The sequence below is a fragment of the Dipteris shenzhenensis genome, chromosome 31 (genome assembly GCF_047967505.1).
Source record: "Dipteris shenzhenensis isolate YYH24624 ecotype China chromosome 31, Dip_SZ_1.0, whole genome shotgun sequence".
In the NCBI taxonomy this organism is placed as follows: Eukaryota; Viridiplantae; Streptophyta; class Polypodiopsida; order Gleicheniales; family Dipteridaceae; genus Dipteris; species Dipteris shenzhenensis.
The window spans coordinates 33071995-33092721 of record NC_141626.1 but is presented as its reverse complement, the minus strand read 5'-3'; the positions used below and the strand labels follow the sequence as shown (position 1 = coordinate 33092721).

The window sequence follows — 20727 nt, the reverse complement described above, 5'->3', positions numbered from 1 at the left end:
AACAAGCGCAAAAGTCGGTATTTACGTCGCTATTAGTGTTGGAAAAGAACGATCGCTATATAAGTGTCGCTATATAGCGACGGTTAACATGAAGCTTTAAAAAAACATTAGTGAGGCTAAATAGGGCCACAGCAAGCCCTGCTCAAGCCCTGTCTTTCCCCACTAATGTTTTTTTAAAAGTAATTACAAAAGAATGTTGTTTGTTACAAAATTTTCCTTGTAAAAAGGGTTATACAAAATTGCTCAAATGAACCGATCGACAGAAGCATATACATGCCGAAGATATACAACAATGTTTGTTACAAAATTACCCTTTTGAAAAGAGTGATACAAAATCGCTCAAACAAGCTAACATATAGAAGCATATACATGCGGAAATATATACAAACTACTACTATTGCTACTGCTCATCCCAATCATCGTCCTCGTCCTTGTGCTCATCGCACTTGCCTAATCTGTGGCCCTCATGAGCTATGCCTGATCCGTGGCCCTGTCGAAGTCATGTAAGCTTAATCCCTTGTCATCACTGATCACCTCCACTGATGGGACGTTCGAGCTTGCATTCTAAGAGTGAAACCATATTAATTGGAAATTAGATTGGAACTTAAAGAATAAAACAATTTAAAAAGTGAGATTACAAGTAGGAGTAGACTTATACCGTGCGAGCAGCCACCTCAGTCCAATCGACCGTCACTCCCAACACCTCCTGCTTAATAAACCACGGCTTTGATCCTATGCAGAACCCGCATCTCGTCTCTACGTCTGTAGGAAGCCGACCCCATCATAGCTTGATGTGGGCCCAATTTACGCGAGTTAGATAAAGTGCATGCAATATGTAATTAAACAAAATAAAACAATAAATTAAATGAAAAGAAGTAGACTTACCACGATTGCCTCGAATGCCAACCGTCCACCTGCACCAAAGTGCACAGTACCTACGGAGTCCAACCATCTCCTCGCAGCCCTCCTCTGACCCTCGAATAATTCAAGATGGTCCCTATACTACTTCTTGAAAAACTTCCAGTCAGCTTTGTCTGCCCAGTAGCCTTCACCTTTGCAATGGAAGTACGCAAGGTTGACCTACGTGCTTCAAGACCCCACCCATGCACTCTCGCATGTAACTCCCACTTTGGGGGGTTATGGTATTGTCTTTTCAATTCATCGATGACTGCCTGCTTCCTTTGGTCATCCTGGTACCACCAGTCAGTAGCTATGCCACTCCTGAAGTGGTGGCTCATCAACTACCTCATGGTGGCCATCACTATTGAGCCCTTTTTATTTTCTATTATCTCTCCAACAGTCGTGATTTCATAGGATAGGTCCTTGCTTGGGTAAGGAGGACTTATGGTAGGGGCAGAGCCAGAGCGAGTGCTATTACTGCGAGTGCTTATGAAGTGAGGAGTAGCAGTGGGAGTAGGAGAGGGCAAGGGACCTGACTGGTACTGGGTCTCGGGACCAAGTGGAGACCTGTAGGGATGTGAGTGTGCTGACTTGTCTACATCTTCCGAGTCAGTACAACATAAGCAACCCTACTCTTCCTTCCCTTACGATGGGCATGCCCAGGTAATGACCCCTCAATCGAAGGGGCTAGAGGGGACGGCTAGACAATAGATCCAACCCTTGGTGTAGGAGAGGGATTTTCTGAGGTCCTCTGGGATAGTAGACAGAAGAATCTCACTGCCTTCGCATCGGTCACCTGTGCGACAAACTCATCGAGACACTCGACAAAGCCATGGGCTGCTAGCAAAGGAGTTCTCCGAGGGATAGTTGCAGTGCTAGATCCGAGAGGAGTCGGGCTAGCGGTAGTCGCAAGGGTAGACCCCTGAGGTGTTGCTTGAGTGGAATCAAAGTCCTCTGGAGAGTAGAGATCATGATTGTTAGATATCAATGCTCCACTCTCGTGTAACTACGTAGGAACTGGCTAACTCTACTTGTAAGCCCCCCATATGAGGAGAAGGCATTTGAGTAGCTCAGTTATCCGGTAGGTCCTGGTTTGGACACCAGATGGGGGCCATGTGTGGCCTGATGGGTGGACGGCTTTAGATAAAGTTGGCACACCACCAACTAGGCTACATGCAAGTGCAGGAAGGCATCCCTTGACTGATCACACTGAGGGTAGATGGGCCCATTTGGAGCCTCAGATGATCCTGGATGGCTCTGGGCTGAACAGAAGCCGTAGGTTAGCTGCTCTGTTTTGTGCACCGGTTCTTTCATATGGTTGGGTGGCCTATTTTGGGACCGACCCCCAGTCGACCCTTTTGGGCAGACTGGGTCGGTCACCCAATTGAGCCTAACCAACTACGACTGGTGGCTATATAAGAGTAAGCTCGTGAAGCCCATTTCATCAATGGATACAACAACCCTGATTCCTTATCATCCAGCCTCCGTCTTCTACTATTTCCAGCATGCCATCGAAGCTTCTTTCACAGGAGCACACGGTTGGGAGGCAGCGCCATCTATTATATCAGTTCTACAGTAATCAAATTTTTGATTCTCCATACTATCTTGTTTTCTCTCTTGCGTACGAGATCCTGTTATCTGTTGAGCACAGACGTATTATTTTCTTACATGGTATCAGAGCCTAGACTCTAGCAAGAAGATTTGGTAGTGTGTTTCTATTTGCGAGCAGATTGTGAGAGATGGCCCAGCCTACAAGACTGTGAATCCCACTGTTTGGCGAAAGCGGAAAGTTGGATAGCTCTAACTATCCACTCTGGAAGTTCAATATGAAGACCATCCTAAGTGCATAGGAGCTTTGGGACACTGCTACTGGGGTGGACGTGAGGCCGGCCAGATCCAGCTAATGCAGGACAACAAATAGTACCAACTGGGGATGAGATTCTTGCGTGGATAAGAAGAAATGCAGATGCGCTATGTTCTATTGTCTACAGTGTTAGTGATTCCATCATGGCGTTAATTCAACATGTCACCACAGTGGAGGAGGCATGGACGGTCTTTAAAAATCAGTAGAGGCCACAAATCAGACGTACATTCAGAATCTACAGACTCAACTCGCAAACGAGAAGTTGTTTGAGTCTAAAGCGGCAGAGAAGTTCATCAGTAGGATGAAGAATCTGTGCGATTAGATGACTGCGATTGGCATCACCATCACTAGCGAGAATCTAGCACGAAGGTGCATACGGATTCTCCCACCAAAATACGATGGTCTTGTTATGGCACTAAATACGCAAAACAGAAATCTGCCCCTCAACTTTGAGGATTTCAGTGTGATGCTTCTGGAGGAGGAGATGCATCAAAAGACAAGGACTGGAGAAGATTTATCTTTTTGGACCTGATCAAAGAAAGGTAAGGGTAAGGACTCTGGTAACCCATCTTCTTCTTATGATAAAAAGAGAAAGAAGAAGATCAACTGCTTCTATTGCAACAAGGCAGGCCACAAGCAGTATGAGTGCCGAAAGAAGATTGCAGATGAGAAGAACAGAGTAAAGAAAGAGTCCAGCAACATCACGCAGGTAGTACCAGTAGAGCTGTTCATCACAATTGAGGAGATTTGCAAGGAGGCAGTTCATGTACCTGCGGATGAACCGTGGATCATTGACAGTGGTGCATCATGCCACATGACCAGGCAAAAGGATTGGTATACCTCTCTACAACCGGTAGGGAATGACATCCTGGTAGCAGTTGGCAATGATGCAAGGGAAAGATTTGCCAAAGACTTTTTGGGCTGAAGCATGTAACATTGCAGTTTACATCCTGAATCATAGCTACATGAAGGCTATGAATGGGATGACTCCACTGCAAGCCTTTTCTGGTAAGAAACCTTCAGCTACACATTTCAGAGTTTTTGGATGTGACTGTTTTGTGCATGTCCCTGATGCTACCAGGACCAAATGGGAACCGAAGAGTCGAAAGTGTATTTTCTTGGGCTACAGTGAAGAGGCGAAGGGTTACCATCTCTATAACCTTGTTACCAAGGGGGTAATTGTAAGTCGCGATGTGGTCTTCTTAGAATAGCAGCATCAATTGGAGGAGGATGTTTCCTTCCCAGACAACCAAGACTAGGATATCCATCCAGTACCGCCACCAACAGCAGACCGAGCTTCCCCAATGGTGCTTGGGAGGATTCAAGACAAAGTAGATGAAGAAGAGCCTGCAGAACCACAACAGCAATGGCCATTCCTGAAGTGGGTAAAGCAGCTTTTGACAGTAGAGAACCTCCAGCCATTGAGGAGGAATCATCCAAACACCACCGGTCCTAGAAATTAGAGGAGCAAAGAAGGGCGTAGGAACACTTGGTCAACTATGCTTTGATGACAGAAGTGATCGTGCTGATGAACCCAAGTGTCTTGAAGAGGCACAGGGCGATGATAAGTGGATGGAGGCTATGCAGTCGGAGTATGGCTCCATAATGAAGAACAACACTTAGGACCTTGTGGATCGACCACCAAAACACAAGGTAATTGGAACCAAGTGGGTGTACAAGACCAAGTACAAGTCCAATGGCACGTTGGATAAGTATAAGGCTCGGCTCATGGCAAAAGGATTTGCACAGGTACATGGTTTTGATCAAGATACTTTTGCTCCCACAGCTCGACTAACCACAATTCACAGTGTTTTGGATTTAGCTGCCCAGGGAAGTTGGCCCATGTTTCTGCCTTTCTGAATGGAGATCTCAAGGAGGAGGTATACGTGGAACAACCACCAGGTTTTGAGATCCCCGATTCAAAAGGTAAAGTCTGCAAACTAAAGAAGGCACTTTACGGGCTGAAACACACCCCACGAGCGTGGTACCAGCGAATTGATGCCTACTTTTTGCAAAACGGGTTCAGGAGGAGCCCATCTGATGCAAATTGGTATATCTTCAGAGGAGGAGGCAGGTGTATGATCATGGTCCTTTATGTGGACGACCTTGTCATAACAGGGAACCATGAAGAGAAGATCTCGCAAACGAAGCATTTGCTAGGAAGAGAGTTTGAAATGATAGACCTCGGGCTGATGCATTTCTGTTTAGGGATTGAAGTTTGGCAGGAGCCAAAATAGATCTTCATTTCATAGCTGAAGTATGCTGGAGAGATACTGAAGGCATTTGGCATGGCTGAGTGCAAGACAGTTGGTACCCCTATGGAGGTTGACGCGAAGCTCTCAAACGAGGATTCATCACCACTGGTGGACGAAGCGAAGTACAGAAGGCTTGTGGGCAGCTTGATTTACCTGTGCAACACATAGCCGAACATCAATTTTGCAACTGGTGTACTAAGCAGGTTTTCCAATAAGCCCCGGGAGAACCATTGGAGGGTAGGGATGCAGGTGCTGAAATACATCAAAGGCACACTTGATTATGGCATCACCTATACCAAGGGCAACATCTAGACTGGCGGATGCTATGACTCGGATTGGGCAAGAGACATGGACAGCAGGAGATCAATGACAGGGTACTATTTCTCACTTAGATCTGGAGGTTGTGTCATGGGTCAGCAAGAAGCAACCCACAGTTGCTCTTTCTTCTATCGAGGCCGAGTACAAATCTACATGCTTTGCTTCTTGCGAGGTAGTGTGGTTGAGGAGGATTTTGGGGGACATGGGTGCAGTGCAAAACAAGCCTACGCAGTGATCATGTGACAATCAGAGTTGCATGGCAATTGCAAAGAACTCGGTGTTCCACGCTCGCACAAAATACATTGAGATTCAATATCACTTTGTACGCGAGCTCATCATGGATGGAGAGGTCGACTTGGTGTACTGTTCGACTACAGAGAATGCTGCGGACATCTTCACGAAGGCTCTTGGAAGAGACTTGCTAGAGAGGCATCTTCATCGACTTGGCATTGGGCCGAAAAAGTAAGTTCACTTGTAGGTGGACATTGAGGGGGGGTGTTAGATATCAATGCTCCACTCTCATGTAACTACGTGGGAACCAGCTAACTCTACTTGTAAGCCCCCCATATGAGGAGAATACATTTGAGTAGCTCAGTTATCCGGTAGGTCCTGGTTTGGACACCAGATGGGGGCCATGTCTGGCCTGATGGCTGGATGGCTTCAAATAGAGTTGGCACACCACCAACTAGGCTACATGCAAGTGCAGGAAGGCATCCCTTGACTGATCGCACTGAGGGTAGATGGAGCGTTTCTCGGGGTAGCCCACTCTCGGGTTGTGGGGCTCGTTTGGAGCCTCAGATGATCCCGGATAGCTCTGGGCTAAACAGAGGCCATAGGTTAGTTGCTCTATTTTGCACATTGGTTCTTTCATATAGTCGATGGCCTACGACCCCCAGTCGACCATTTTGGGTGGACTGGGTCGGTCACCCAATTGAGCCTAACCGACTATGACTGATGGCTATATAAGGGCAAGGCCGTGAAGCCCATTTCATCACTGGCTATAGCAACCCTGATTCCTTAGCATCCAGCCTCCGTCTTCTACTATTTCCAGCATGCCATCGAAGCTTCTTTCATAGGAGCGCACGGTTGGGAGGTAGTGCCATATATTATATAAGTTCTACAGTAATCAAATTTTTGATTCTCCATACTATCTTTTTTTCTCTCTTGCATACGAGATCCTATTATCTGTTGAGCACAGACATTGTATTATTTTCTTACAATAATGTCTCCTCCTTTGAGGGTTTCCATACTCATCGGATGTGCGACATGATCCCATGTCTAATTTGGGGGGATTGGACAAACATAGACACAAACATAAGCATAGGCATAGGCATATGCTTATGAAAAGAAGAGAAAAAGAGAGCAAAAAAGAGAGGGGAAAAGAAGAGAAGGAAGAGGGGAAAAGAGATTGAAAGAGGGGAAAAGAGCATAAGCATAAGAGAAGGAAAAACATATGCATAAGAGAAAAAGAGAGAAAGCATATGCTTATGCTTATGCATGAGCATATGAGCATATGCTCATGCATAAGCATAAGCATAGGCATAGGCATATGCTTATGAAAAGAAGAGAAAAGGAGAGGGGAAAAGAAGAGAAGGAAGAGGGGAAAAGAAGGGAAGGAAGAGGGGGAAAGACATTGAAAGAGGGGAAAAGGAACAAGGGAAAAGATCATAAGCATAAAAGAAGGAAAAAAATATGCATAAGAGAAAAAGAGAGAAAGCATATGCTTATGCTTATGCTTATGCACGAGCATATGAGCATATGCTCATGCATAAGCATAAGCATAAGCATATGTTCATGCATAAGCATAAGCATAGGCATAGGCATATGCTTATGAAAAGAAGAGAAAAAGAGAGGAAAAAAGAGAGGGGAAAAGACGGGAAGGAAGAGGGGAAAAGAGATTGAAAGAGGGGAAAAGAGCATAACGTGCAGCTCATGTTGTGATTTTGGAGGTGTGCAAATGGAATGGACGAGTGAAAGCTCGTCAGATGCGCCAACGCCTGGGAGTGCAAAGTGGCTTACGAAGAGGTTGTATTGTCATTGCACTTATTGCAAGCAAGAATTATGACATCAATGTCATATTGTCATGTGCCACTTGTGGATATATGGGGAGGAGCCCGAACCAGTACCCACTGTTGGTGTTGCACATGGTGATGGATCATCGGTAAGTCAATGCTATTTGAGTTCATGATTAATATTGCATACATACATAACACAAAACCTTAAGACAAGATCTCATATTTACATGAAATCTTGAGACAAGATGAGGAGGGTGGCGAGGGTGCACATATACCTTCACACTTTGAGCAAGACTATAGTCTCCCGGATGTGCCAGATGATGATGAGGGTGGTATGGTGGACATGATGGATTCTATTTTTAGGGGCACTACATCACATGTACATGTGATGTCCAAGTCTGAGGTCAATATGCGAGAGTTGCAATCAACACAATTGTACGAGGGTGCTAGGATGTCTAAACTATGGGCTTGTCTCTCAATCTTGAATCTGCAAGCAAAGTATGTGTGGTCGGATATAAGTGTCTTGGCCTTAATGAGGTTAGCTCCGACACTAATTTGACTCATTATTTGGATATTGTTTGTTTTGAGAATCATCATGTATGTTTGAGAATCATCATTATTTGAAGCCTATGTATGTTTGAATTGTGATAGGTTGCTCGAGAAGATGTTGCCTGCACCAAATACCATGCTTGCATCAAGAGATGAAGCAAAGAAGATGCTAACAACAGTGGGTATGGATTATGATACCATCCATGCTTGTCATAATGATTGTATTTTCTTTCGTCGTGAGCATGGAGATTTGGCTAGTTGTTCGAAGTGTGGGGAACAACAATATAGAGATGACTTGCAGGGTGAGCAGATATCGGTAAAGGTCTTGAGACACTTTCACATCATTGCAAGAATACAGCACATGTTTTGATGCAAATCCATACCGGAGTTGATGACTTGGCATGCATCTCATCGGCCCACTGATGACACATTCCAAATTTTTATAGATTGTCCAGCTTGGAAGCACATACACAATCAGTGGCCGGACTTTGCAAGGGAGCCATGCAACTTACATCTTAGGCTCGCCATGGACGGCGTGAACCCTTTCAGGTTACTCTCGACATCTTGGTCTACATGGCCCATAGTCTTGGTGACTTATAATATCCCACCATGGCTAACAATAAAGAAGGGACACCTCAGGCTTGCACTACTTGTGCTAGGGAAGTACAAGGCCAAAAATATAAACGTGTACATGGCACCTTTGATAGAGGAGTTACATATCTTATGGAGAGGAGTGCGGGTCTTTGATATTTCCATAGCTCCTAGACATACCAATGATATTTTGGTCAGGGGTATCTTGATGTGGACCATGCATGACTACCTAGGATATGGAGAGTGCGCAGGGACATGGTTGTGTCTTTACATGTATAATATAGGATTATGCTTTTATGACACTCTTTCATGTGCATGTCTTATACTAACACATTCATGCACGCGTGCAGGACTTGCTACAAGTGGGTACCATGTTTGTCTTGTTTGTGGATCGGGTTTGAAACTGCTTGCATGATACTCCAAACATATGAGGAAAAATGTTTATGAAGGTCATGCTCGATACCTTCCGCTCGACCATCTCACACGTGGAGGTCAGCTTGATCCACCACCACCATATTTGATGGCAAGTGACTGGATTCAGGCTTGGAGGGTGAATGGAGAGGAACCTCCTCGTGGTATGAAGAGGCTATCCATCTTTCATGAGCTTCCTTATTGGGGTCAGTTACAAATCAATCATCTCTTGGATCCTATGCATATCTTCAAGAATGTAGGGGCTACTATTTGGGCACACTTGGTTGGTTCTAAAGACTCGAGAGGAGTGCGAGAAGACTTGCATGCTATGAATAGGATGTCTCATTTGTGGCCCCAACTGTGTGCTTTAGAAAAATTTGTCCTCTCAAAAGCAACATGGATCCTCTCCAAGAGAGAGGAGGCAGTGGTCAAGGCAGACATTGCCTCTTTTCGAACACCCGCAGGGTACATGCATAGCTTGAAAGGAGCATTTTCAAAGGATAATAAGCTTAGTGGGCTCAAGTCCCATGATTGGCACAAGGTCTTATAGGTATTGTAAGCTATAGGATTAGTGTACGAATAATTCTAATGCGTTAGTGTAATTATGATTATGTTATATTATTGACATAACTTCTTTATTGCTTTATTAGTTCATCCTCCCAATTACAGTGAAAGGGTGCTTACAAGAAGATGTTAGAAATGCTATATTCAAGATCAGTGGTATTGTGAGGTATGCTTACTATCAAATCGCGTTGATTGCATTTTCTTCAATTTAAGCTGAATAATCTGTAGACTGATTATGAATATATCTTACTTGGGCATGTGAAATAGGTGGATATTTCAAAAAAAGATATCCATATCGAGCATCGAGAATGCTAGGGTGGACTCCATCTAAGCCGTATGCTTGCTTGAGATGCACTTTCCCTTGAGCATTATGAAAACTCAAGTGCACTTGCTTGTGCACATAGTTGATGAAGTGGCCATTGCATTTACTGTTCATAGTAGGTGGAGCGGTTTATGAAAATTGTGAAGGGATTTGTAAGGCAAAGAGCAAGACCGGAAGCAAGCATGGTAGAGGGATGGCTTGTGCAAGAGTCATTAGTATATATCACAGAGTTTCTTGCATCCATGGATCCCAATATGCCGCAGGCTTGGCATAACAAGGATGATGATCGCATCGTTGGCAAGGATCCCCAAGGAAAAGGGATTGAAAGAAAGATGAGTGAAGAGCAAATGGAGAAATTCAATAAGTTTTGTATCCTCAATAGCAAGGAGATGTAGAAGTGAATTGAGAGATATGAAGCAGCCAAAGTAGAAAGAATAGTTGCAAGGAAGAGATTCAGAGTAATTTATAGGCAATCACAACCATATCCACACGATCTCGCCTTTCTCCCCACTCACATGTCACTTCATTGGCTACAACTGGCTCTACGTAAAGCCGAACACGATGGAGAGACAATAAATGAGCACAAGCGAGAGTTATCATCTAGATGTATGATGCATGTAAGTTTCTTACCTCTTGACATAATTAAGTAATTATTTGTGGCAATATACGCTATAAAATAGATGCATCCTCATTGTTTTAATGATGCTCTTTTGCAGTACAAAAAGTACAGTGCATTATGGTCATATGGATGACATTTTCACGTGGAACGCATCAATTCAAAGAGAATCATTTATGATTGTGGAGTCATGGCTAACTTCACACAAGATAGCTGAGCAAGTGCTTCAGATACCAATCTTCTCTTCTCATAATTGGATTATTGTGGGACCATATGCAAAATCTATGAAATTGATTTCAAACAATTTAGTATTTTCATTCTTCATGTACAATGGTTTAGAACTATTTACAACGGTCCCCATGCGACAGCGAGGAAAGATAGTAGCGATTTCTTTGCAATAGACTCCACCAAACTTTGGACCGATGAAAGTGATACTTTTGTTCTTCTCGAGCATTGTGAGCAAGTGCATACTAATGATTTAATTAATCGAAGCTTTCGTTTTTAAAGATCCATTGATACATGTACTTAAGCATAATTTCATATAGATAATTGATGGCCTTTGGCACCCATCTCTAATATAGGTGTTTTTTCATCCGGATCGTTCTGAGATCAACAAAGACCCTGTAAACAGAATCAGATCGAAAAACCGATTGGCATTCCATCTTTCTCAAGAAATAGATCGTCAAAAGAGAACGACTAATGTCAAGGAGATCTGAATTTTATTCAAGTGCCCACGCACAAAAAATCATCGAACAATGTCGAACGAGATCTTCAAAAATATATCTGAAATTCTTGAATCGTCATAACTTCCCACGCTCCATACTACCAAATCCACATGTCCCACTTCTTTCATCCAATGGTCCAAAATCTTCCATTCTAATCCAAAGATATAGAATTCCCCAATCCTCCTCCCCCAAACCTCTCCTTAAGAGAGAAAAAGATATTGTGGAGTTAATGAACTCAAACCCCCCAAAACACCATACACACTAGCTGCATGTGCATGTCTACTGAGCAAGTTTGCGTGGAGTAAGTTTATGTCGGGTGGAAGCTGTTCACACATATTCTACAGATAATGTCGGAGCCCTCCGCAATAATCTCTCAATACTAAATAGTCGGTAGAGCAGAGCGACTATAAAATGGTCCTCCACTTTGCCAATCTAACGCACCCAGCGCCCTCCACCACTCGTCAACGTCCACTGATCCCTACCGGATGGGCTCCTCAAACCTTGTTTTCGCCGTTATGCTTTGTTGAGAAAGATATGCTATAAAAATTTACGTAAGATTTTTGGAACGGGGTCTGTTGTTCAAACTTATACGTGCTAATTAAGGGGTCTGCCGTTAAAATTTTGAATTCTCCGATTATGCTGCCTCTTGCAGAGCTCTCAAGCATTTGCACCAACCGGGGATTTTGCTTCTGGAAACGGGCATTCCCGCCAGTGTTCATATACGACAAGCGGGGTATCACTAGATGTATCCCCAGATCGCACCGGAAAAGCGCAGACGGCTCTCATAGGGCCATCTATAATATACAGGAGTGTAGAGAACCCCAATGCTGGTCTGTGGACAGGCGCAGACAGACGGAGGCGACTGTCCGAGTTTGAAAAAATTTGCCCCTCGGATCCCTCAATGGACGACGAAATGAACATAATATACTCAAGGGAAGAAATGCTCCAATGGTGCAAAACTGTACTGCCGGAGCTAAGCTTCGACGTCTCGAATCGCGGTTTTTGAAATCGGACGAGCGCAATAGCTCGTGGCATAGTCGAAACAGAAATCCTTATGTTGACAAGGATTTCTATAGAAAATTGTAATGGACCTTTTGTAGTTGAATTAGTGTTTTTTCTCAGCTTAACTAGGAAATTCCAGTTCCTTTAGCCCATGTAAGTTTCCTTATGTTGACAAGGATTATCTATAGAAAATTGTAATGGACCTTTTGTAGTTGAATTAGAGTTTTTCTTCAGTTTAACTAGGAAATTCCAGTTCCTTTAGCCCATGTAAGTTTCTCACTCATACAAACCTTATATCTAAAGGATGAAATGCAAGTTTATCTCTCAAATACGAACCTTGTATCTAGTTTAACTAGGAAATTCCAGTTCCTTTAGCCCATGTAAGTTTCTCACTCAAATACAAACCTTGTATCTAAAGGATGAAATGCAAGTTTATCTCTCAAATACAAACCTTGTATCTAGTTTAACTAGGAAATTCCAGTTCCTTTAGCCCATGTAAGTTTCTCACTCAAATACAAACCTTGTATCTAAATGATGAAATGCAATTTTTTCTCTCAAATACGAACCTTGTATCTAGAGGATGCAAAACAATCTCTCATAATCATATAGATAATTCAAATTCTATATAGAAAATCAGCCACTTTATGTAGGAAATAAGGTGAGTAATTCCTTTCCTATATAGAGAACCTATAAGCAATATAAAGAAATTCAAACAGAAAATATGTTTTGTATGTAGGAAACAATACAAAAAATAATAATAGATGAACTAAAGTTGAATACGTTAATTTCCATAATTTCAACACAATGCACATCCACTAACCTTCCTTGGTTTCATGGTTTTGAATTAATGGATAAATTTATGTCTACATTCTCAACCTAGTTTATGTCAACATAAATGGAGAAACTAAAACTAAAAAGGCACTATAATTGTACATTGGAGAATTTATGAGAATAATTTAAATAGTGATAGATGTTCAATCTTATTTTGTAAAACATTACAACTTTTCATGCATTAGGAAGATTTATTTCAAATTAAAGCAATTGAATTTTAACTTTTTCCAAAATATGGAATTAGTACAATTAATAACTTTTAACTGGTTTAAATAGTGATAGATGTTCAATATTATTTTTGTCTTCAAATTAGATAAATTATGCAAATGTTCAATCTTGATTACCAAAACAATTAGGATGACTTCATTGTATACCTGAGTACACTTGAACTTTACCAAGGTTGAGCTATTAATCTTGTCACAATTGTTATTCGTTGGCTATTTTATCTTTTCTTTGAAAAAATCTTTATGATTCTCTAAGAAAGGAATAAAATATTAATTCTAAAAATTTAGGTAGGTTTATGACTTTTTGAAAACTTTCGCATTCCATAGTAGCTTCATCATCACTTCATGCATTGTGATGCTAGTAGAACCCAGAAGTATTTCACTTAACCCAACTAAAAATGTGGGCATCCCAGAAGTACCGAACAACTGGGCAGCCGAAAGTACCAAACAATCGAAAATACAACGAGAATAAGCCACGCACGTATGACAAGAGACAAGCTTGTGTGGATTAGACACAACTTACATAATCATAGCGGGAATGAAATAACAACCTCTTTGCATCCAAAAGTACCGAACAACCAAGAAGATGATTGGCATTCTTTGATTTGAGATGTCCACAAAGCCAGGGCTGAAATGTCTCTTGGGTAGTGTAAGAAAGCCGTAGCAACACAATAGGAAGGCCCATAAAGTTCTTGCAAATCAAGAACCAATAATCTAGAAACACAACGAGCATTTCGACATCCAAAAGTACCGAACAATTGAGCATCCCAGAAGTACCGAATAATTGGGTAGCTAGAAGTACCAAACAATCAAAAATACAAACAATTGGGCATCCTAGAAGTACCGAACAATTGGGCAGCCAGAAGTACCGAACAACCAAAAATACAATGAGAATAAGCCATACGTATGACAAGAGGCAAGCTTGTGTGGATTAGATACAGCTTACATAATCATAGCGGGAATGAAATAACAACCTTTTTGCATCTGAAAGTACCGAACAACTAGGAAGACGAGCATCCAAGATTACAAAGAACATCCACAAGTAACCAAGAAAATAGGCATCTGGGAACGATGATCACGTCCAAATAAGTACTCAACAGTAATGCATATGTGCCATGTCCAAACGAGTACTTAATAAAAAAAATATGTGCCATGTCCAAACAAGTACTCAAGAAGTAATCCATATGTGTTCATCTGAAAGACGTTGAACCTTACCACGTGCAAATGAGTACACAATATGACCATGTCCAAATGAGTACTCAATAAGTAATCCATATGTATCCATCATGAAAACCAGATAAATATGTGTCACATCCAAATGAGGACTTAGTAATAATCCATGTACCACGTCCAAATGAGCAAATATGTGTCACATCCAAACGAGGAGTCAGTAATAATCAATGAACCATGTCCAAATGAGTACTCAAGTAGTTAGCCATATGCCATGTCCAAATGAGTACTCAAGCAATTAGCCATATGTGTTCATAAATATTGTCACCTGAAAGACACTTCAAACCCCAATACTTGACCTTACACTACATTCTTATTTCCAAATGATATCATTTGTAATATCTCCCACTTTAAAATCCAAAGAGATTCACTTTGTCTTACCGATGACATGTGTTGGATAAGTCTCATATCTGTCGAGTCTCTTATATCCCATCGTATAAATGATTTTTTGAAAGTATTGTTGGCATAATATCTCCAAGTATCTCCATATCTCCACACTTATGCTTTAGCTCAACATGCGCAATAGGAATCTTTGATACAATAACTATCACCTTATCTGCGCCAAGCCTTTTAAAGTGACACAAAGAATTTGGATCAGTATCATGGATTGTAGCAAATGCATCTACTTCTCTTTTGCAACATAAGATCACCTCCATTCTAGGAACAAAATCTGTAGCCATCTCCTTTGCAAGCAATCTGTAACAACAATAATAAAGAACATTAGACTCTTTTTAATAATCTACCTATTAGTTATAACTTTTTATTAAATTACTCTCTTTTATTTTACTTTTTATTAAATTACTTTCTTCTATTATAAGCTTCATGGTGATATAAATTTATGAGGATGTTATTAATAAATATGGATATCTAATAAAGGATTCAAGTTTAGCATTTAGCTAATACGACGTACAATTTAAATTCAATGGTATAGGTTTTGGGGCAATACATGATGGTATAAAGATTCTAGGTCCAACATTTTTTTATTTCAAGAATATTGAATCCATGCCCAACTCACCATGGGATACCATTAAAAGGCATCTCAATGGGCATTTCAATGGGAGTGCCCTGAAGTGGAGGGGAAGAAAGAAGGGCTATGTGAATATTTATAAAAACATTATCTAGAAATAAGGATAAAAGGCAACGAATCAAAAGAAGTATAGAATCGACTCCAAAAACAGATTCTCAAGAGGAAATCAAGGCCACGCCATGACAGTCGTCAGAAGTGGCAGCACGCAATGACCAATCATGTGGGGAGGCGGCGTGACACTTGTCACCCATCGAACGGTTCGTAGAATTTGAAAAGATGACAGACCATCAAAAGAGGCCAAGAGACATTGTGACACTTGTCGCCAATCGAACAGTTGTAGAATTTGAAAAGACTACCAGCCACCATCAAAAGCGGCGAGGAGGCAGTGTGACACTTGCCAATTGAACGGTCCATAGAATCTGAAAATGGATTTAAGGGTATAAATGATGTGCTTTTTTACATGCTTGTGGCAATTTTATGGTAACCCTTCTTAAAAGATCTAATTGTTACTAAAATAGGCACCATTTGCAAACTGTTAGATCTTCTTTAGATCCAATGGCTTCAAAAAGGCAAGATCTACTCATAATTCATGGTGGTGATTTGAAGCGATTGGTTGGTACAATTCTCATAATTTACGAGATCGATGGATAGGCAGCTGTCATGAACAATTGCGCTTATTTGTCTATTTTTGGAGCTAGTATATAAATTATATGGAACATATTTATGGACAATTATTCTTATTATGTTATTTGTGGAGCATATTTGGGAAAGAGAGAGAAGAGAATAGGAAAGGAATTAAAAAACACAAGGAAGAGGGGGTGGAAGGGAAATCCTAATTCGCTCTATAAAAGTATAAAAAGGTCTCCTTCCCTTCATTCATTCTTCCCAAGGAGGAGCAAGGTGAGCAAGGAATAGCATGGAGAGAGAGTCTACTTCCTCTCTACCAACTCTTGACCTGGTATGAAGATTTAAGTTCATGTTTAATTTTGTTTTTTACAATTGTAAAACATAAACAGAGAGAAATTGAGAGAGAAGAGAGGAGAGAGAGGGGTTGTGGGATAAATGAGGAGGTAGGGGAGGCATGGCCACAGTGGCAGGAAGGACGAGAGATGAGGAGGCATGGCAAGAGGAATAAGGAGGGAGGGAGAGGCCAGTGTGGCATAGTGTGGTAGGAGGCAAACTCATGTTGAGAGGAATAGGGAGGGTAGGAGGAAAAGGCACGACGTGGCGGGAGTAATAGAGGGGGTGGGAGACAATGCGGTGCAGCACAAGGAGAGGAGGAGGAGCCACAATCAAAGAGAGGATGCATGATGGGAGGAATAAGCAGAGAGGTAGAGGCACCATGCTGCGTGATGAGAGGAGGGGTAGGAATAGGGAGAGAGGGAGGGAGGGAGAGGCCAACGGCACGGTGAGAGGAGAGGGAGCTATGGCCAAAGACAAAGAGGGAGGAAGAAAGAGGCTACCAAGAGAAAGGGCATGGAGGAAAGGGAGGGCACACCAATCGAGGAGAGGGCTTACCTTCCTCTCCCTTACCCCTCGATGGATGTGGCCACTAAGAGATAAGGGATAGGGGGAATCCCCCAAACTTTGGGGGTCCCCTTCCCTCCTTTCCTACGTCACTTACACGTCACAGGCGGGTAGACAGGTGGACTGATGGACTAGTGGCGGATGTAAGATGATAGATGTGGCCAACAGAGGGATGCAAGGATGATAGCCATGATGGATAGGAGGACATTGGGGTCACAAACACGGGCAACAAGAGGACCACTAAGCAATACTATAACATAACATGTGCGATCAACAAAAGGGGTTTTATATCTTTGTGGAGTTACACAAAGGGCCAACGTTTGCTTGGGTGTAGCTAATTGTGAAATTATTTTTGGGGTTGCGACGCGATGCACTTCTGGGTGAATATTTGAATTTTGCGCAAACCTGCACTCTCACTGAAATTTTTCCCAACGTCATGAAGGTGCACCCACTCTTCCGAGGAGAACATACATATTCCAAACACACACACACACACACACACACACACACTCACACACACACACACACACATACACATGCATGCACACACGCACGCATGCACCTACACACACACACACTCTCTCTCTCTCTCTATATGTATCTATCTATATATAAATATAAGGAAATATTTGGACTTAAAAAGGGCCTCCTAATTGGGAAATTATGGTGTAATAGTGAGACATAGTCTATTAGTTTAGAAAGCCACATAGCTCGACACATTGCATCTTTGCACTTCTTCACGCAATGTAGTCTCTTGCTTACGCCGCCTAATAACTTATCATCATGCAGCCTTTTGTTGCATCTTTGCCACCTGTCATTGGGCACGCACCCATGCAGATCATTAAAATTGATGGTCGGCTTGGAGAGACCACCGTGCTAGTTTTTGGCATAATAATTAGACGCAATCTATCATTTTGAACACCGCTGCAATGCCTGACCACTTGTCATTGTGTAGCCTTTTGTCGCATCTTTTCCCGCATCCCATGCAAATCATAGGTTGGCTTGGAGAGACCACCGCACTGGATTTTGGTGTAATAATGAGACATAATCTATCATTCTGAGCATCACGCCTCAGCGCATTCTCTGTCTTGACGACCTATCATCACCCAGAATTCAAGGTTGTCTTGGAGAGACCACCGCATTGGTTATATATTTGTGTACCAAGGAAAATGTATTCCATTGAGCAACCAAGCAAAATGCAATTGACGATATGGCCCTTGAGGGGTCCCCTTTAGGGGCAAGGGCCATATTGACATGCCAATTCTGTCCAGTGCAGGGATGTTTTTATCGAAGGTATAGAAATATAGTATTATAATATACTGGCAAAATTTTTCATAAATTATTTTTAAAAGTTTCAAAGAATTGGCGAATTATATATTTTGTTATAATTTTTGCTTTAAAACTTGGCTAAATATTCTAGGGCATTTAAAAAACTTTCAATTTTCACAAATATACTAAAAACTAGTTATATTGAAAACTCTGTCTTTTCCGTTTTACATAATTTCCAAATACATGAAATAGCTAGCATTTAGGATACTCTAGAGTATGCAAAACATAAAATTGTTTAAGGATAATGAATATCCTTCAAATCCAATGGGGGAAGAAAATTCTCAAAGTCTAGTTTAAATAGTCCAAAAAAGCTAATTATAGCCTTTTCTTTTACAACTTGACATCCAAAGTGCTAATGCTCTATCATACGGAAAGGTTTTAACATCATAAGAACAAGAGTATAATCTCAAGCTAAGATCTAAGTTAGCATCTAGCTTATTACGAAGCTTATTCTTCAAGTAACCGAGAGTACTAAAACACCTTTCATCCTCAGGTGAGCCAAGAATAAAGGTTTGACATAAATTTGCAAGCTTGAAGTACTCAGAAATGTTATCTTGTGGGAATGTACTGCGAGAGAGCTCATTCCAAAATCGAACCATTGAACCTTGCATTTGAACATTTTCCATTAAATTACTTTGCTGGTGCATGACTTCTCCAAAAAGGGAAGACTGTGAATAAAGCTTTCCAAAATCCAACAAACCATTGTACTTTATATTATCCATATCAATGTCCCATCCAAAGTGTTTTTTGAGAGCATCCAAATGATTCTTTAGACCTGCTTTGATACTTTCATAAGATCCATTGACCCAAAAATGTGGAAATATGATGGTAAATGCTTCCATTAGGTCATTTTGTGAAAACCTACTAATCTCATCTACCACTGCACTTGCAACTTCACTAAGGGCATTTTTCATTGTTTGTACTTTCTTTAAAAAGCCCTCTTTTTTAATGTATTGTAGTCTTTTGTGTCGTTTGTTTTCTCTCTTCATCCTAAAAACCTGATTGTTTGCACGAAGGCAAACATATCCTTCCTGGTCACATGTTAAAAGTGAGGAATCCCCATCTAGGTCTATTAAGCTTTTCTAATCTTTAAATAATTTCTCGTCTTGAAAACTTATCGTATGCTATTGTTATACTCAAATTAATGAGTTTTATTGCCTTGACATATTCATTGATATAAATATCCTTCGATTGTGACATTTTACTCGACATATTCATTTTGTCTAAAAGTGGAATAATTCCACACAACCCCAATATCAAATCTATGTTGGTCAGTTTATGATACAAAATATCTACCTTTTCAACCTCTTCTTCTACCTCCATGTGCATTAAATAGACCAAAGTCTTGTATTCATCCCATGATCTTTTCACTGGCTAAACCAAAGATATCCATCTAGTATCCACATTCTTCAAAATCTTCCTCCCTTTTGTACCCAGTGCTTCTGCAATAACTCTAAATTGATTGTACCTTTTTGGACTCTTGCAAAAGTAAGAGTAGCTTTTTTTAACCAATGTCTCGATTCGTTGTACTAATGGAAATGTGGACAACTTTGTAAGCTAGATTTGTGCAATGAGCCATACAATGTATCCCAACAGAGTAAGGAGCATATTTTGTTTCTATTTGTATAGAGACACCATTCCGACAACCTTGCAAGACTGAAGCACCATCACATGTAAAACAAACAAGTTTCTTAACCATCTCAGACTCTATCATGCCTCCATACTCTTTTAAAGCTTGGATCAAAACTTGCACTAAGTTATTAGCATTGGGTTCTGAATTAAGTTTGTGTACACATAAAAAATATGGTTTTCTCTTATTGAGACTTGCCCTGCACTTCTCGCATTTTTCCATTCATCCTTGCACTTTCTTCTCCTTTTGCTACTTCCTCCGCCCTTTGAAAGCAATTGCTAGTATGGTTTTCACATCTGACCTTATAACCTTTGTCTTATTTTTAGCCCAGAAGGAATTCCATAAATGCATCTTTTCCTCATTAATATCATTTGCAAATGTTGGGTTCCTTGCGCATGCTTCATTAAACCAAGCCAAGACATTCCCAGTGTTGCTCTCTACCCATAGCATAACATCAGTGTCCCATTTTGTGATCCGTACAAGGTGTTTCCTATTAGGATCCAGTTCTACTTGATGCCTTGTATTCAAAACAACTTTGCTCTTTAGAGTATGCAATCTAGAAGTGCTTTCTATGGTCATGTCCATCTCCTTTGTACTCATGTTATTTATCTCTGCAAGAAGCTCATCTCGAAGGACCTGATTGACATACTTCCGTTGTCCTTTAGATAACTCAAAATCAATAGCCTTATGCTTAGATCCTTCCATCCCTAAACCATATGTAGGATCAAAACAAAAGAGCATTCAAAAATAGTTCTAAATCTAAGAAATGAAACAACTTTATCATAGCCCAACATACA

The 20727-nt window shown here is 41.2% G+C and overlaps 1 protein-coding gene across 1 annotated transcript in view; it reads right to left on the bottom strand.

The window, feature by feature from the left end:
• The window catches only part of LOC147881362 (uncharacterized), a 51565-nt gene extending 39400 nt beyond the window's left edge, over positions 1–12165 (bottom strand). Inside the window, exon 1 of the mRNA XM_087402378.1 lies at positions 11806–12165. Within this exon, the coding sequence (XP_087258504.1) occupies positions 11806–12165 (360 nt within the window). The remainder of the gene's footprint in view (positions 1–11805) is intronic.
• Positions 12166–20727: the final 8562 nt, after the last annotated feature.